The sequence below is a fragment of the Zonotrichia leucophrys genome, chromosome Z, assembly GCF_028769735.1.
Source record: "Zonotrichia leucophrys gambelii isolate GWCS_2022_RI chromosome Z, RI_Zleu_2.0, whole genome shotgun sequence".
Lineage (NCBI taxonomy): Eukaryota > Metazoa > Chordata > Aves > Passeriformes > Passerellidae > Zonotrichia > Zonotrichia leucophrys.
Genome location: NC_088200.1, coordinates 24,135,339 through 24,153,298, shown reverse-complemented (window position 1 = coordinate 24,153,298; position 17,960 = coordinate 24,135,339). Strand labels below are relative to the sequence as shown.

The window sequence follows — 17,960 nt, the reverse complement described above, 5'->3', positions numbered from 1 at the left end:
CAAAACCATCCTGGTCTTAATAGGTCCAACCACAAACCATAACGACCAAGAAGAAATGGAAGTTACTTATGTTAGCAATACACACCCCCCAGGAAGAGTCTGTAATTTTAAAGATGTCTGTAATGATAAAAAACATTCAAGAAAGTAAATTATGAACAAATTAAAAAGTAAAGGGCAATGTAAAATTTATAAAGTCCACATAATGACATGTCATGGACCCTCTAGGAGGAATTTGGGAAAAACAATGACACAAATATACACAATCTGTTAGGCAAAAATAAAACACAGTTAATGGGTCAGTCAAACCTAGAAATACGTGAAAACACTTCACTTTAAGCTACTCTTCGGAAGGGTAATTAATCCTAAGGATCAAGCCAGTGCACTGTTACTCTAACACCACTCGAGGTCTACAGCTAGCACTGGAAGACACTGCGTGGCCAGGAAAATGGGTTCCTTCTTGCCATCATCTGCCTTGCCTGCCATTTCATGCTACTCTTTCCAAAATGCTTGCATTATACATCCATACATAATTTGTAATAAGAAATCAAGACATGTTTAGCAAATCTAGACCCCACCATCAGGCAGATAAAAGCAGGCAACACTCTCTGCCTTAAGAATCCTCCCACTCCAAGATCCTCTAAAGACCCTGACCTTTCTCTATATCATCTCCAAAGGCAAAAGAAGCTCAAGTGCACATTTACAGACCTGACCAACACCACCTAACTGTGCCATAGTCTACACTTTACTGAGCATCATGCTCAGCTGGCTTCATACACTTAAAGTGAAGCAGAATACAGCAATAAAACACTAAAGAAAAGTAGGTATTGAAGGAGAAAAGCTACTGGCCACCATCATCTCCTGATCTACACAGACCTACTCCAAAAACTTACCTAGCAGTTACACCAAGTAAAACACCATGTTAGTTATCACAAGGTGCTGGAGTCTGCACCAGATGTATGCTAAAATCCCACTATTTAAAACATAATTCTTTAACTCTCTATTTCATAAAGCAGCCAGGGAGATTGGCTTTGCTCTAGCTGCAATCAACACAACTGAACGAAGGCTGGCTTTTTGGTATGCTCCAGCAGGGGAAGACAATCCCACACATGTTGAAGCAAAATGGACACACACAGTGCTTTATGGACAGGTTAGTTATAAGTAAACAGAAAAAATATGGTAACGATCCAAAACTGAAACCCAGTTGCATGTGAGATACTAAAGATCTGAACTCCGTGAGTGGTCACAGGGTGCTCTTCAACACAACAGATATCCTGCTTTCTGAGGGATATTAAAAATATCATAGCAGGTAAAAGATACTAGAAAACAGTCTCTAAACAAAACAACACAAAAAAAAAAAACCAACCCACCAGAAATAAGACACTAGAAGCCCAGCATAAGAACATTCTTTATTCCAACTGCTACTTAGAAGGTACTGCAACAATAAACAAAACACTTGTTCATAAACTAGTTATTCTTTTTCATTCTTGCTCTGATCAGGACCCCTTTTAAGCAGTCAAGTACCTCCTATGGCACACCTGTTCATAATTCTTTATTTTGAATTTTTTTAAAGAACATATACAAAAGAATTTTTCATGCAAGTTAAACTAAAAACCAAACCAAAACAAAGAGATGAGAAAGGAAATAAAACTTTACAATTACCAAGCTGTAGGGACTAATAATTTCTGGTACATCTGCATCTAAAACACATTGCACTCATTTCTTACAGTAGATACATACATCACCACATTTTCCTTTTGACTCAGGAAAGCAGCAGAAAATTCCTTCTGCATCAACTAACATCACTTCCACAAATAATTCACTCAAGTTGTCTGTCTCTAACCTTTCCAGTTTGGGCAAGAGAGAAAGAAATTTTTTTTTCAAATGAAAATAAACTCGTTTAAGTTAAGATGCACAATCCAAAGCCTGCTCCCCTCAGTAACCACCGTTTTTTCCACAACAGGTTAAACTGGCATTAGGAAGGGTAAACGACCCAGACAAAGGCATTGAGTGCACCCTCAGTCAGTCTGGGGATTATGCCACTTGTGGGTGGGAGTGATCTACAGGAGGGTAGGAAGGCTATGCAGGGGGATCTGGACAAGCTGGATCGATGAGCCAAGGCCACTTGTATGAGGTTCTGACTGGTCCTGCCCCTGGGTCACAGCAATGCCATGCAATACCCAGGCTTGCGGGAAAGATGCTTGGTGGAAAAGGACCCAGGGGTGCTGGCCAGAGTCAGCTGAACACCAGCCAGCAATGTCCCCAGGTGGTCAAGAAGGCCAAGGGCATCCTGGCTTGGATCACAATAGTGTGGCCAGCAGGATCACATCAGTGACCATCTCCATGTACTCACTGAGACATCAAGGTGCTGCAGTGAGCCCAGAGAAGGGCAACTGGGGCACAAGTCTTATAAAGAGGAGCTGAGGGAGCTGGAGGTGTTTAGCCTGCAGAAAAGGGGGCTTGGGAGAACCTTACTGTTCTTCAAAACTACATATAAAGGAGACTGCAGCCAGGTGAGTGTCATTCTCTCTTCACAAGTAACAAACAACACGATGAGAGAAAACGGCCTCAGGCTGCACCAGGACAGGTTTAGGTTGGATATGAGGAAAAATTTCCTCACTGAAAGCATTGCCAGAATTCAAACAGGTTATCCAGGAAATGGCATAGTCACCATCCCTAGAGGTATTTTGGAAGGCATGTAAACACAGCATTTGTGTTTACACAACACAGCACATGTTCCTACATGGTTTAGTGCTGGACTAGGTAGTGTCAGGTTTATGGGTGGACTTGGATCTTAAACCTCTCTTCCAAACTAAATTATTTTACGATAAATAAAAAATGTGCACTAAAGATCACATAATATACTCTTCTCCAACTCAGAACTTACCATCCTTGTTCAGCCACTGTTTTCTCTGTCTGTAGAGGAGAAGTTTATTGTGGACATATGGCAAGAGAAACTTCACACACCAGCTCTCCACACCAAGCTTGTTTTCTACCAGGACAATAGGGCTCCGGTTATATCTGGCTTCAGGGCAGGGTATTAATCCAATTTCATCTCTTAAAAAACAGAGAGAAATATAATTAAGCTTATTTCTAGTAGGTGACAATTATTTTTCTCAATACAGAAATGCAATGGTTAACAATGCTTCCCAACCAAACATTCCATCACCTTTTTTCCTTGTCTTTGCCGAAACCTGTAATTTGAATAGTTTTATTTGATTTTCACAAAGATCCTAAATGATGAAAACCCCATTTTTTCTGTTTTTAGACTATCATCCAAGCAGTTTAACTCTGAAGAATCAAGACAAGCACTCCTGGTTTTGTAATAAATATGTGACAGAGCTGTAACTGCTGCTTCAGCAAGAGAAACAAAACATGCCAACTAGTACAGGCACCTGACTGACCAAAAGCTACCCAGGTGTGCCCAGCAGCAGCGTGACCAGGGGTCTGACACCAGGGATCACACAAAAGAATGTGCTCACTTCCATATGTCCCATTTTTCATTGTCCTGTGCAAGGCAGCATGATCAATAGGAGGGGGAAGATTTGAAACACAGAGGCCAGTCTGATTAGACGACAATTCTGTAGGAGAAATGTAAGCCTTGAAAATAACAGCGACAAACACGAGCATTTGTACCAGCAAACAAAGCAGAAGAGACTCAGCTATTCAGTTTCAATGGGCCGTACCATATTTTACTTTTTGTCAGGTTTTTCCAGCATGCTGAATAGCAGTTTTGGCAACTTCTTAGAAATAAACACAGCTCATCAAGGATTCACATTTGTTTAGGCATAAAGCAACATTATTTGATTTCAATTATGCATCATTTCTCCACCAACTCCCCCATTCAATAGAAAAAATTGTTGCTAAAGAGGGAAATCCTCAGATCTCACACAGGAACAAAAAAGATTTCTTGTGATGTCAGAAAACAAATTCTCCATCTTAAGTCTTCTTAATACAAGATTTACAGATACACAGCAAGTGTCAGCTCCTAAACCTCAACTCAATTATCTTAAATAAAATTTATTACTGGGTACTCTGAGTGTGCTGATTTAGTTCTGTGTCCTCATTGGACTATTACTGAGGTAATCAAAAGTGACACAGTGGGCTTGTTTGAGAATGTATTTGCCTATTCAGAAAACCGATCTGATCTTCCATACATCATAACATATATCACAAGCCCTAAAAAACACAGGTAAGGTGAATTCAAGGTAAAACACTTGCAAATCACATGGCTCTGTCTCCAAACACGCACTCGGGTCCCTTTTACTTCCCCAGTCAGCTGAGAAGAGAGAGAAGAAAAAAGCATTCTCCTACCCCACTAAAAGCAAGAAATCGGTATCAAAGCAAGATCCTTATCTGTGCTGCTCTATTTAACACAAGCTAAGCTCTTCAAGAAGCAAGATTAAACCTAAAATGACATTCCAGTCTGCTTCTTTCAACACAGTACCTTAATAGCCTGAAGTTTGTACGTATCACTAGGTCTTTCTTTTATGAATACTAAAAGTCCTTGGTAAAACGTTGCCTGGCCTTGCATACAGGGGCATTAAAGTCTCCAAAAGCAAGGAAGATGCAATCAGACACTACTTGTCTAACTAACTCTGTGAATTATCATAAGAACTTACCAGCTGTAACTCACAAACAGTATACTAAAGGTAAACAGCAAGGAGAGAAAAAAACCCCACAAAACAAACATCCACACCTTTACTTATTACCAAATGCAAGAAGTCTGACTTGGGTGAGCTAAGTTTCACAACACTACTTTGAACACGCCAAAACGACACACAGACACAGTTTGCACAAAGGTGACAAGTCAGCAGGTGTAAAAGCAGCCATTGACAAGGGTCAATAAACGATGGAAAAGAGGTGAGTATGGGACAAAAGCATGGGAAGTCAACAGCAACATCATGCATGCAGCAGATTCCTTATTTTCAGTGAAGCTATGCAGTTCCCATGTAAAATAATTCAAACCTGGATCTGTAACACATTGAATTCAGGATAGCACCTTTCAGGAACTGCAGCTGGCCAGCAGCAGACGACAAGATGCAGATGCACAAAAAGACCTGGCCAGCACAGCCACAGCCTGTTGCTCCTGAGGCACAGAGGCAGCGCAGCAAGGGCCCACAGCCTACACAGGCCTGAAGAGTCCCATTTCAAGTAGTTTCAACCACTTCAGAAACCTAGAGACATGACTGTCACTTTTTCTACTTTGAGGGATAAAGTAGCAGCAGCTTGTGCTTTTTCACCTGCAGTACGTCACAGTGCATCAGTCTCAGCACACACAACTCTTGCAGCCTACTTTCTTCTCTGAGATTGCATCTCTGAAAGGAAATTGCAATAGCAGCAAATTCTTAAAAAACATCATCTCTAAGTTTGCTACCAATAAAGCATTCTGGCAGAGGAGTGGGAACTATGAAAAAATCAGAACATTCATTCATAAATACTGGCCCTTTACAGCACATTCTGCTTCACATCCTAAAAATGAAGCTTCAAGGCAAAACGCAGCCTTTTTTTAAACAGCGTCCATATGCTGCATTTTAAAACCTGGCCGCCCACCCAAATTGCTTACTACATTTAGAGAAACATGAGGGTAGTCACTGTAATCTTCTCTTGTTAAGCAAAGGGATAAATTAGGTGACATAAAATTTTCCTATTCAATTGTTTAGTTTATCACTTTCTGGAACAGATTAATAGGCCACTACCTCAGAGACTGCAGTTTCCAACTGACACAAATACACCTCACTTAAATTAGGAAGTTGTTATTCATTGTGTGCTAACTTATTTGCCATAACCAACACAGAGCTTGCATATAGGTTGAAAGGTATTTCCCTAGTTTGTGTCTTAAAGGCTGGGGAAATACATTCTGGGAAAGAGCAGTATGGGAGACACTTAAAACAGGGTCTCAAGGCTGGTCAAAAACACTGAAAAATAAAACAGACCATCTGCCCCCCAGAGTTCTGGATAAATCTGATTCTCACAACCAATTACTGCGGTTTGCATTTTCATAGTCATTCTGTCTTCCTCAAAACAACACACAATGAAATGACTAGTACTTCTACCAACAGATATGGATTTGAAGGTGGGATTCACCACACTGCTCTGTTTGTGCAAAGGTGCAATTCAGGAGGCTTCCATCCTGAGCTTTGTTCCCACCGGCGCCAGAGCTCTGTTCCCGGCAGACAGAGAACCCGCTGCCTGCTGCGGGGCTCGGCAGGGCCGGCTCACCCGCGAGCAGGCTCAGCCCCAGCCCGACTGCGCGATGAGTTTAACGCTGCCAAACACCGAGTTCAGAGAGAGGTCACTAGCAACTTTTCCTTGAAAATATATCTATCGCTTCCAGACCGCGGAGCCCTCGCTGGTTCACATGACGCGGTGCGTTTTACCGGCGGGGCGCTTGTGGCCGCCGGGCTGCGGCCGCGGCCGGACCGGTCTCCAGGCTCAGGCTCCCGGAGCGAGCCAGGAAAAGCCGCGGCGACCGGAGAGCACCGAGGACAGGGACACGGCGCCCTGCCGCACGGAGGCACGGGTGCCACCGCAGCCGCCCGGAGCCGGCCCTCCCGCTTGGAGGAGACCCGGCCGGTCCCCGCGGCCGCTCACGGCGTGACCTTGGGCCCGGGCCCGGCCCCAGCTCCGGCCGGCCCCGCCGGGACCCGCGCCCCGCCCGCCGGCGGCCGCGGAGCGCGCACGGGCCGGAGCGCGGGCAGCGCTCCCTCCGCGCCGCCCGGCCGCGGCCGCACTCACATGTGTGGGTTCCGGTGGAAGGCGTTGCGGATGTCCTTCACGACCCGCTGCACCAGCACCGCCACCTCCTCCGGCGACTCGGCCATGTTCCCGCAGGCGGCGGCGGGAGCGCTTCCGGGGCAGCGCGGCCGCGGCGGGCGCGGGGCGGTGCCGGGGCGCGGCCGGCGGGGCGGGGCGGGAGCGGTGCCCGCTCCTTCTGGCGCGGGGTTATCGCTCCTTGCGATTCTTGTGTCGGCAGTCGCGTAGGCCGCGCAGCTTTAAAAGATAAGCATTGTGTGCACAGCTTCTCTTGATTCCCCGCAGACATGGGAGCGCTGGTCTTCAAGGCGGAATGCGCAGAGGCGATTCTAATTCTGGGCCGTAACTTATGTATTTGCTTGTCAGTAGAAATTAATATAATTACAAAGCATTGACCGTGCGTAGTTGATTTGTCTCTTAATTTGAAGGATTGCAATGTCATCATAATCTGCTTCATGATTGCCTTCCCCCCCCCACCCCGAGGCCTGGTAGACCCTTCCATATATTCTCCTTAAAAATGCAAAATGATGATAATAATGAAATAGCCTATGGGACACTTTATAGGGCCTTCTTAATACCCCGTAGGTTAAGTGGAAGAATTTGGACTAAATAATGCTGGCTTCAGAGAATTGTGTTACATGTCTGTGCTGTTCCAGGTTTTCATGCACTTCATAGAATGTATAGACACTCTGTTTATGATGTGTGGTGTCTAAAATTGTTGAAGCAAGCTGATACATTCTGGATATCAAATAAGCAAGAATACAAATATGAGGAAAGGTGTTGAAACACTTGATGAATATTGGGAGGTATTTTTAGCTGAAAAATACAAGCTGTTTTTCCAAAATAGCTTAGGTTTCTGGGTTCAGCATAACCCTGAATTTTTAATTTATTTGCCTATTTGTCTTCCTGGAAAGGACTAAGTTTTATGTAATGGACAGTATACCTTTTCTGACTCATTGCCTTCTCACTTTGTCTTGTGCAATTTGTTTGTGTACAGGTTTGAATCACATTTGTGAAAAGCACCAAATTGAAGTTCAGTCTGGGAATACAGTGACTGAAATAGTTCTAGATATGAGGTTTGTTTGGGTTGGGTTTTTTGTTGTTGTAATTCTGTTAAGAGGTTTTGGTGAATTAAACCTAAATGAAACAACTTTGAGATGTCATTAATCATGACAAAAATACTCTCTGGATTAAAAGTCTAATTTTTGTGTTTGTAATGGGTTGGGGTTTTGGTGGGTTTTTTTGGTTTTAGTATTGACTACAAGTTAAAATCAACCATAACAATGCAAAGTTCTTAAAGTACTGAAAATTTACACAAAACTACTAATGTACTAAAAAGTTGCAAAAGTAGTTATTTTGAATTGTGCAATCAACTGACAATATACTGTCTGACTTCATGCATACCTTTTGAAGAGGACTGAATATTAAATTGCTATTCTTATTTAAATGTCATAATAAAATTTATTTAATTTGTACATTTTAACAATTATATACATTGTCAAAGCTTGTAATGTGGGCATTGGTGTTACTATTGTACATCGTACTTTATTGTAGCTTTATGCAGTGATTATTGAATTGTCAGCCAAGAATGCTTACTTGCTGTAATTTTGGGGAAATGATAATAATTTATATCAGAAAACACTCTTCTGTTATATTTGACATAGGGCATAAACTGTGGAAAATACACTGTAGTTAAATAGTCAGGAATTATGTCTCTGTCACACACAGAAAACACATTTCCCTGAATTATCCATTCCCATGTGATCTGGGGTAGTCTCAGAAGTGTTGGAAACTGTGTGCTTAAGGACTTCTTCTCTCATGGGTACAGAATAGTATGTCCTTCTAATTATCTAAAGTGACATAACAAACTCCTAGTACATTAAAATTGCCTTAATAAATGCCTAAAAGGTTAAAACCTTGCAGTTCAGACCCAATTCATCAGGTGTGAAATGTAGGTGTTAATTTGTTCATGGCCACCGTTGCAAAACGTGTAATAATCTTGGCTTGTTTCTGTGCCCCTCAACCATTTTAATTTGTTAGAGCTTTATGGACAAGTCCAACTGAGTTTAATGCAATTGATTTCAGTATTACATTTTTTGTGAAAATGTCTCATAGCTGGTACTAGTTGTCCCTCCTTTGTGGGGGTGGAAACAAGTGCATGGGGAAATGGGCACATCAGTCTCAGTGATTTCCCATGGCCTAATATTTTTCTAAGCAGATCACATTGTATGGCCAACACAAGTGAAAGTGCTTCACCACTGTCCTTGCTTTTCTATTTATTACAAAGTTTGTTTGAAATTTTGACAGCCATGGCACAAATGCAGGAGGCCACAGCACATTTTTTCATATAATAAAAAGCACGAGTCTTCAGATTTTTCAGTGATGGTTCTTTCACATCAGAGAATGTGGTGGGTGTGTGTATGGTTTTATACTCGGTTGTGCACGTGTTTGGTGCTGGGGTTGCTGTTTCACACAGGTGCACCCGCGGTGACTGAGGTAGCAGTACTTTGGTTCAGGCCTGGCTGGAATCAGCCCTGGTGTGCAAACCCTCACAGCTTGTGGGAAGTCTCATCTTACTGGGGACTAATGCCCTGAGCCAGAAGCACAGTACCTTGTCTGGTGTGGAACTGGGTGGAGTGAAGCACTGCCACACTTTTACACCTGCAGCACGCCAAGGGGGTGTTTGACTGCAAGGCTGTCACTTCTCACTACAAGGGTCTGCCATCTCCAGAGCCCACTGGGCTCTCTGGGCAGGGAACCTTCTCAGGGTTTCCTCTCGAGCGTGACAGAATGCTTTACCAGTGTTTGATGTCTACAATGAGGGATGATATAAAAAGGCCTAAAAGTAGTGTAGACAAGCCAATTATTTGTCATGCAGTAAGTACTAGGCAGTATGACTGCTGTTCAGTCATTGTTTAATACGATATTTGGTTAACTGTGCAACACTGACTCAAAGTTATGGATCATTGTGGTTGGAAAAGATGTTGAAAATCACTGAGTCCAACCTCTGACCAAACACCACCATGTCAAATAAACCATAGCACTAAGTGCCATGTCCTGGAGGAGTCATTTCTTGAACTCCTCCAGGAATGGTGACTCCATCACCTCCATGGGCAGTCCATTCCAATGTTTCAGCATTACTGCAGTGAAGAAATTCTTCCTGGTATCCAACCTGACCCTCCCTAGGATGCAGCTTTAAGGCCATTTCTTCTCAATCTGTTGCTTGGGAGAAGAGACCAAGCCCCTACCTGGCTACACGCTCCTTTCAGGCAGCTGTAGAGAGCGATGCGGTGTCCCCTTGAGCCTCCTTTTCTCCAGCCTAAACCCCCCCAGCTCCCTCAGCTGCTCCTCACAGAAATTCTGCTCCACACCCTTCCCCAGTTCCATTGCCCTTCTGTGGACACACTCCAGCCCCTCAATGCCCTTCCTGAGCTGAGGGCCCCAGAGCTGGGCCCAGGACTTGAGCTGTGGCCTCAGCACCATGGGGAGAGCTGACTGCTCTGGGCGCTTGTCCTGCAACTCTGTTACAGCAGCGTTCAGACATGGTCAGGTACTTCTGGCTTTGCTCCAAGGTTCACCTGAAAAATTCTTTGCATATTGTTATTGCATCAAATTTTAATATCCTAATGTAATGGTTATGCTGCAATAAACTATATTTTATAATAAAGGTTGGTCACCAGTGTAGGGTGTGTTGTTCATTATGGGGTCAATAAGCATCAGTGGGCTTGTGGGAACAGCATCATTGACAGACAGTGCAAACATGGTCTGCCAGTGGATGAGAAATAAAAGGAATGGAGGCAAACCTCGCTCTAAAATATGCTGCATTTTTTTTGGATAAAACATTTCTGAGAAACACTTCATATGCTTTACGCTTTGGGTATAATGGATGTCCCTTGTGGATATAAGTTTGTCTGTGTTTCTCCAAATTCTTCCCTTCTTATTTGGAAAGAAAATGCAGCTGAGGTTCCAAGAAGGAATAATCTCGCAGGCACTGAATTCCTCATTCTCTTGAATGGAAAATATGTTAAATTAATAAAAATTCTAAATTTTTTAAGAAATAAATTTTTAATATTGTGAACAAGTTTCCAAGATATTAACTAATGTCAAAATTTTTCTTAGAAACAAACTCTATATTCATTTTCCATAAGACCTGCATGAGACTGGGAGAAGTTCCACACTACTTTTGTATGTATAATATCAAGTGGTTTGAGTACAACTACACAGCCTGAAGAGTGAGGTTGGTTTTAAGCAAGAATTGTTGGTCATACGCACTCAAATCAGCAAATCATGCATAACCAATTATTGTAATTCTGACACCTAATTTTTCCTCTTTTTTTCCCCGTTAAAAAAGTAATTTATTTTAATTTTATTAAAATCTCTCTGAAAGGAAGAATAACTGATGTTAATGCTAGATGCACATTGCCTGTCCAGTGTTAGCTAGGACAATGTTGAGATTTCTTTACAATTTCCATATCAGCAAACCCATGTTGAAATTGTCAACCTATAAAAATGTAGTTTCAGTGTTTTAGTGACTTACAATCATCAGGGAGTGATTCAGAGAAGTAATCAATTTGACTATTTCATTTTCCTTCCTATTGTAGCAGAGTGTGGGACGATTGTTTTTGTAAATGAGCATATTTTTTGTTGAGTTTAGAATATCTTCAATGTTTCTGCTTACTGCTAAATGCCATCTTAGACTACTTTTGAGAATCTGTTCTCATTTCCTAGTGAAGGACAAAGTACAGTCTCAAGAGTTGTTCCTTATATATAAGAGAACTGATTTTATCTATACCAGGATTGCTTTTTATTTACAATAAGAATGGTAGAGAATGAAATTTTGTGACCACTTAATTTCCTCTTGATTTTTATTTACATATTCTAGGTAATTCTTCTTCACAGCAGTCTTGCAACATAAAGGAGTAACAGAATTTTAAGTCCTCCCTCCTTTCCTCTTACAGGGCTGAGATTAAAACTTTTAAAAATATATTGGCTTGATAAAAGAGAACAATTTTGTTTAAGGATAGTGCATGCAAGCCTTAATTAGTTTAGTCAAGCTAGATAATGAAAAAACACTTCTAATCAGCAGAAGGCTCCTGAGAATAACAGCTCGGAAGCCTTCAGATCCTACCACACACAGTCCTGGCATCTGTACCTTAACATGCTGCACATATTATGCACATATTAACATGGATTGCTAAAGAGAATCAGGCACTTGTTTGTTCCTCCATTCTGAAAATGATGAAATCACATTTTTAGTTAAGATGATGTCAAAATACATGTGGAACCATAGGTTGAAGTCTCGCCTTTCCTTTAAAGTCTGGGAAGCAAATAAAGGGAATCCCAGAATATGTTTGTGGTTTCAGTATCTGCAGCTGCTCATACAGTTTTCATCTTTCAATTATATTTTTGTGGAGTTGCTGATGACTGACATCTGAATATATCTTATTAAGATAAAATATCTTGGAGGTGGTTAATAGGAGAGAGCAGCTGTTGATCTGGAGAAGGTTCAAAGGGCTGCTGGGAAGGAACACTACTGTGTGCTCATTAATGTAGGTAAAGAAGAGTTTTGATAGTTCTAGAAATGTCCTATAGCTGCATACATCTCAACTAGTTTTGTTGCTATTTATTTCAGTATTAGTGTAGTGATCAGGGAACAAATTTGACCTTTTTTATTCTTTAATGCACGAAATACTCTGTGTCAGAAGGAAGGGTTTTTGGCTTGAAGGGAAGGCATGGGTCTTACCTGCCCTCTCTCCAGTGTAATGAGACACAATTGCAAACATTATATGAATTGAAGGTGGTAGCAGAGAGGGTTGGAAAATAGCATTAAAAATAATACTGTTTTTTAGCCTTTATCCTGAAGAACTCAAAACTGGAGAATGTCTCACTCTGGCTTTCCAAAAATGTGACTTGTACTTTTTTTAACCTTTCTCCTTGCCATGCCTTGGCACTAAGAGGCTGAGCTCAAAAGACTAGGATATAAATGAAATTCTTTTCAATGTATTTGATACAAGGAAGTACAGAAGAAGCAACTGTGCCACCTCATTTATTGTAGCACAGAAATTGAAGTGCATACATCTGTGAGGTCTGTTTGTAGCTTTAACTGACAACACCTGCAACTTCATGTCTTTTAGGTTTAGTTTATTCAGCAAACATAACATTTAAATGTGCATTTTCCATTGAGAAAAAAATTCACTTCAACTAAAGTAGGTAGCTTTTCCTCTTTGTATAACAGACTAAAGATACATTCACTCTGTGAATAGTATTCTTTTTGTGTACAGGAAACCAGGTCTTTCAAATGCAGTAGGTATGGCTGTGTATTTTCAGGGTCAGATCTGATGGCTCATAGGAATGTCACTAAGGCAAAATGAGAAATAGGTCTGTATCATTCCATGCTGGCTATACTTCTGCTTCTTCCGGAGGGAAGTACAATTCGGTTATGCTAAACAAAAGCATTGATACAGAAATCTTTCTCCAAGGAACTGTAGTCAGCTGGGCTGCAGTTTCCAAGACAACACCCCGAGATTATCTTCTGGGCTTTTTTCTTCCAAGTTACTTGGTGGATCTCCTAAGGTTAGTGAATTAAGGTATCAGGTGAAAGCTGGTACAGCTCTTGTAGACACCTTTTAATTAATGAAACTAGACCAGTTCAGCAGCCTAAGTCTAAAGTAAAACATACTTTGATTCATTATCGCTATGCATTTTACATTTTTTGCTAGAAAACTTTATCTAAAGTAGCTGTCATTTTTATTCAGTTGACTACAAAGGTGTGTTATGTAATGATATCATTATTTTTAGAAGCATTCATATATCTGAAGTACGACAATTCAAAAGTGTCAGGCTTCTACAATTTCTGACATGTTTTCTGTGAAAAACAGATTAATGAGCATTTCTAGAATAGAACCAAGAAGAGACTAGACTTTTACATCAGCTGTGTGTAGGACTTCCTAACCCTTCCCCCTGCTTGTCTTCAGAAACCCAGTTCCATTAATACTGATATGGATGCAAAGTAAAATCTCCCACTTGTCCTAACCCGTATTTTATTTCGAAATCATGTAACTTACTGTGTTTGGTTTTGCTTATATTTATCTGTAGTGTTAAAACTGTAACACAGATGAGTAATATAGTAAATAAGAAGGATATTAGTGAACTTGCAGTTGGTGCAAGAGGCTTCCAAAGTAACAGATTCTGTGTTGCACTGAACTTGTGTAATGAATATAAAACACAGGCGCTGCTACTGAATATGAAAAGCTTTCCACACATTAAAAAACAATGCTATAAATGTCTGCTTAAAATGCTGAACAGTACTTAAAACCACTCCTTAGCAATACTGTCATTCTTTACAGAAGACAAGTCTTTAAACCAAAAAATTATGGAATTATTTTATTCTTACTTAGACTTACTGATCTGACATCATTATTGTTACTTTATTCAATTAATGCTGTGGTTCTCCATGGCTAAACTCCTTATGAAACACCTTCCTGTTCCAGAATGTTAGGAAAATGTGGTAGGAATATGTGAGTGGTGGTAAAATGTAGTGGAGGAGCTTTTTTTTTTTGTTTCATCATTAATTGAGATAATGTCACAGTTATTTTGACTTCTCTTCTCATGCAGGGTTGACAAAGCCCCTTTTCAGATTTAATTATCTGACTCATGGAAAAAGCACTCAACACTCATTGCAGAAAGGAGAGATTAGAAGTTTCTCAAGTCCAGGACAAACAGAGATAGCACATGGATTTCTAATGTGCCGGATTCCTTTTGTGTTAAATCACAGCAACACAATGCCGTTTCTAAATGCAAAAAGAAGAAAACAGGTAGCTGTGTTCTGCTGGAACAACAGTTCCTACTGCAGTTGAGGAAACCGATTTATATTAGAGTTTAACTTAATTTTTCCAGCCTTTTAGGGCTGGGCTTAACTGCGTTATGAAGTTGTTTTGGAGTAACTCCTCAGTGCTTACTTTGAGCAGCAGTGGCTCCAGGCTTTCGTGTGACAATGAAGGTACTAAACGATATTTCAATGTAGTCTGAAGAAAAAAAGGGATTAAAAATGCAAAGGCTTTTATGATAAAAAGTGCTTGCGCTTCGCATATTTTGTTTTAACATCCTAGGTTTGCCTGTAGCTGCAGGAAAGTGATTGGATAGAAGGCAGGAACGACAGACAGGATCAGCACGGGATCAGTGGGTCCCGAAGCCCGGCCCGGGACAGCAGGGGGCGCGGTGACACCTTATCCTGAGACTGAGCGGATCCAGGGATGGATGGGGATGGATGGATGGATGGATGGATGGATGGATGGATGGATGGATGGATGGATGGATGGATGGATGGATGGGGATGGATGGATGGATGGATGGATGGATGGATGGATGGATGGATGGATGGATGGATGGATGGATGGATGGATGGATGGATGGATGGACGAATGGATTCTCTCCCTGTGGCTCTGCCAAGGAAATGCTTTGGCTGAAACACACTCATGCTGTCTAGAGTGGATTTTGAAGATAGAATGATGTTTGAATCCTAGTCCTAAAACCAAAACAACATAAAAACATGCAGTAGTTTGCATACTGCCCAGACCCTGTCCTGTATTAAAAAAAAAATACTCCACCTTTCTCTGCACCAAATAGCTTTGCTTGTAGATTTGTTTGCCAAAGGGTGAAGCAGTGATGAAGATGGTATTTTGAAGTCCTCGAGTGTTTAGGAACTGTATGCTTGTAAGGGAATACTTATTCAACAGTGATGAATCACATAATGGGTGGACCTGAATCTGCCCCCTTCCATGATGGTCTTCATTAAAGTAAAAATGGAATTTGGGGTGTATTATTGCACTGAGTCATTAGAAAGGATAAGCACAATGTGTAACAGAAAGCCACCTGTGGTTGTGGAGGGCTGGCCCAGAAACAGTGAGCTCACAGCAGCCACTCTAGTGTGAGAAGGCAATAAAAGAGCAAGAAATGGCAAAGATAATGTAATGTATTTTAGGGGCTGTTGTGGTACTGCTGCATGGTCTAGGAACCTTGAAGTGGAAAATTTATTTTGTAGCATTGCAGGAAGTATAGAATAAACTCCCCATGTCTTCTTGAGTACAGAAACTTTTATTTTTGAACTCACAGACTGACAGTTGGCTGCTCAGTGGTAAAGAATCTCAGGCTGGTTGTACTTGGACAAGACCTCTGTAGGCCATCTGGTCCAACCCCCTGCTCAGTCAGGGTCGCTAAGATCTGGGTGCCATCATGAACAGATGACTTCTGAATATTGACTCCAGAGCCTCCCTGGGCAACCGGTGTCAATGCTGAGTCACTCTCACAGTGATAAAGGGTTTCCTGCTGTTTGTAGGGAATTTCAGTGTGTGCCCGTCACCTATCACTGGGCTTGTCTGGAAAGAGTCTGGCTCCCTCTTCTGTGTGCACTCCTTCAGGAGTGCACTCTCTTCACCTTTATAAGATCCCCCTGAGCCCTCTTGAAGCTCCAGGCTTACAGCCCCAGCTCTCTCAGACTCTCCTCAAAGGAGCAGTGCTCCAGTGCCTTCATCATCTCTGCAGCTCTTGCCAGAGTCTCTCCAGTGTGTCCATGTCTCTTGTGTCCGCGGAGCCCAGAGCTGGGTAAAGGCAGGGTCACGTCTGTCCCCTGCCAGCAGCGCTGCTCCTCACACAGCCCAGGGTGCTCTTGGGGGGGTTTTTGCCACAAGGGCAGACTGTTGGCCCACAGTCAGTTTTGTGTCTGGGGGACCCTCATGTGCTTTCTGTGAAGCTGTTCCCAGCTGGGCAGTCTCCAGAATGTGCTGGTGCCAGGGGCTGTTCACTCGTGTGGGACTGTGCACTAATGGTGGAACCTTATGAAGTTTCTGTCAGCCTATTGCTCTGGCTTTCTTTGTGAAGAATGTATAGATTTTTTCAGAAAAGGTGATAAAACTTAAAAAAATAATTCTAGAAGTAAATGTTGCAGCATTTTCCATAAAAATTCCACTAGATTTTGTATCACTGTGCCCAGAAGATAACTGCGACTGTTTTCTTTCGCTTCCTTGCAGACTTGAACCATCATTTATCAAGTTCGCCTTTCTCATCTATTATCATTATGTAATAGGAAGAAATTATATTTAAGACTTCTAGAAGTCCACACTGATGGAATGAGGACTTAACATGTTGTTTCTGGTACCAAAACGAGTATTTATCTCTGTGTGTGATACAGAACTCTAAACTGGACCTCTGAAATAATTTGTAGCATGATGAACTGCAACAGCCCCTTCAATCTGATGTTTGAAGGACTTAATTTTTAGGATTTCCCCTGGTCAACACAGGCTTTTAATCCCTGATCTAAAGCCATGATGATGGAGGGGGCCTGATGGGGAAGAAAATGGATATGGCCTGAAAATATGTATAACACTATATTATGCAAATATGGTTAAAATGCAATCTGGTTAAAATGTAATCTTTCAAATAAAAAGCTTTCTCTATATATAGAGAACTTGAGAGGAGGGACTGTTGAAAAACTATTTAAATAGTAAATGAAATAATGCTGAAGATGGCACTGCTTAATTTGCTTTGCAGATTTTTATGCCATTTTTTGGCTGTGGAAAGGAAAAGGAACAATATTTTGTGACAGATTTGTATTATTAAGTTTTCAGCAACAACCTTCCCTGAATGAAAAAGTACTGTGAACCTCTAAAAAATTGATGCAAAATTATTTGATTCATATCAGTTTTCTATCATTTATTGTTTACTATTTAATAATTTTTTCATAACAGATGGAATGCAGTAAGTCTGGAATCTCAAATAGTGATTGATTTTCAGGAAACTGACAGGATGTCTTTTACACTCTGTAGCTGTTTTCTCAGGCTGTCATCCAGAACACTTTAAAATATTCATGATTTTACTTTTTATTATTTCAAGTAAACAACCTTACAGATCTGTAGGGTATAATATATTCATAGCAGAGAAAACTATTTGGGAAGATTGTAACAAATTTCAGCACAACATAGTTCAGAATTGCTTTTATTCTGCTCTTGATTGTCAGTATGTCAAGTTTGCCTTCCAGGATTGGAAATAAAGCAGTAAAAGGATGTTGACTTCCAAACTGATTTCCCCAGATATTTATCCTAGAAAAGCATAGGTGGAATGTAGAAGGGCTGCTTAAATGAAAGCCCAGATGCTAGAGGACAGAGTGTATCTAGCAGAGGGAGGTCCTGTGTATGTATTTTACTCCTTTTTTG

At 41.3% G+C, this 17,960-nt stretch overlaps 1 protein-coding gene across 2 annotated transcripts in view; it reads right to left on the bottom strand.

Moving 5' to 3' along the window:
* The window catches only part of PTAR1 (protein prenyltransferase alpha subunit repeat containing 1), a 35,501-nt gene extending 28,647 nt beyond the window's left edge, over positions 1 to 6,854 (bottom strand). For both annotated transcript variants that reach the window (XM_064735628.1, XM_064735627.1), the window contains exons 1-2: positions 6,736 to 6,854; positions 2,885 to 3,054 (exon numbers count right to left, since the gene is read on the bottom strand). In XM_064735628.1, the coding sequence (XP_064591698.1) occupies positions 2,885 to 3,054; positions 6,736 to 6,821 (256 nt within the window). In that variant the 5' untranslated portion in view covers positions 6,822 to 6,854. The remainder of the gene's footprint in view (positions 1 to 2,884; positions 3,055 to 6,735) is intronic.
* Positions 6,855 to 17,960: the final 11,106 nt, after the last annotated feature.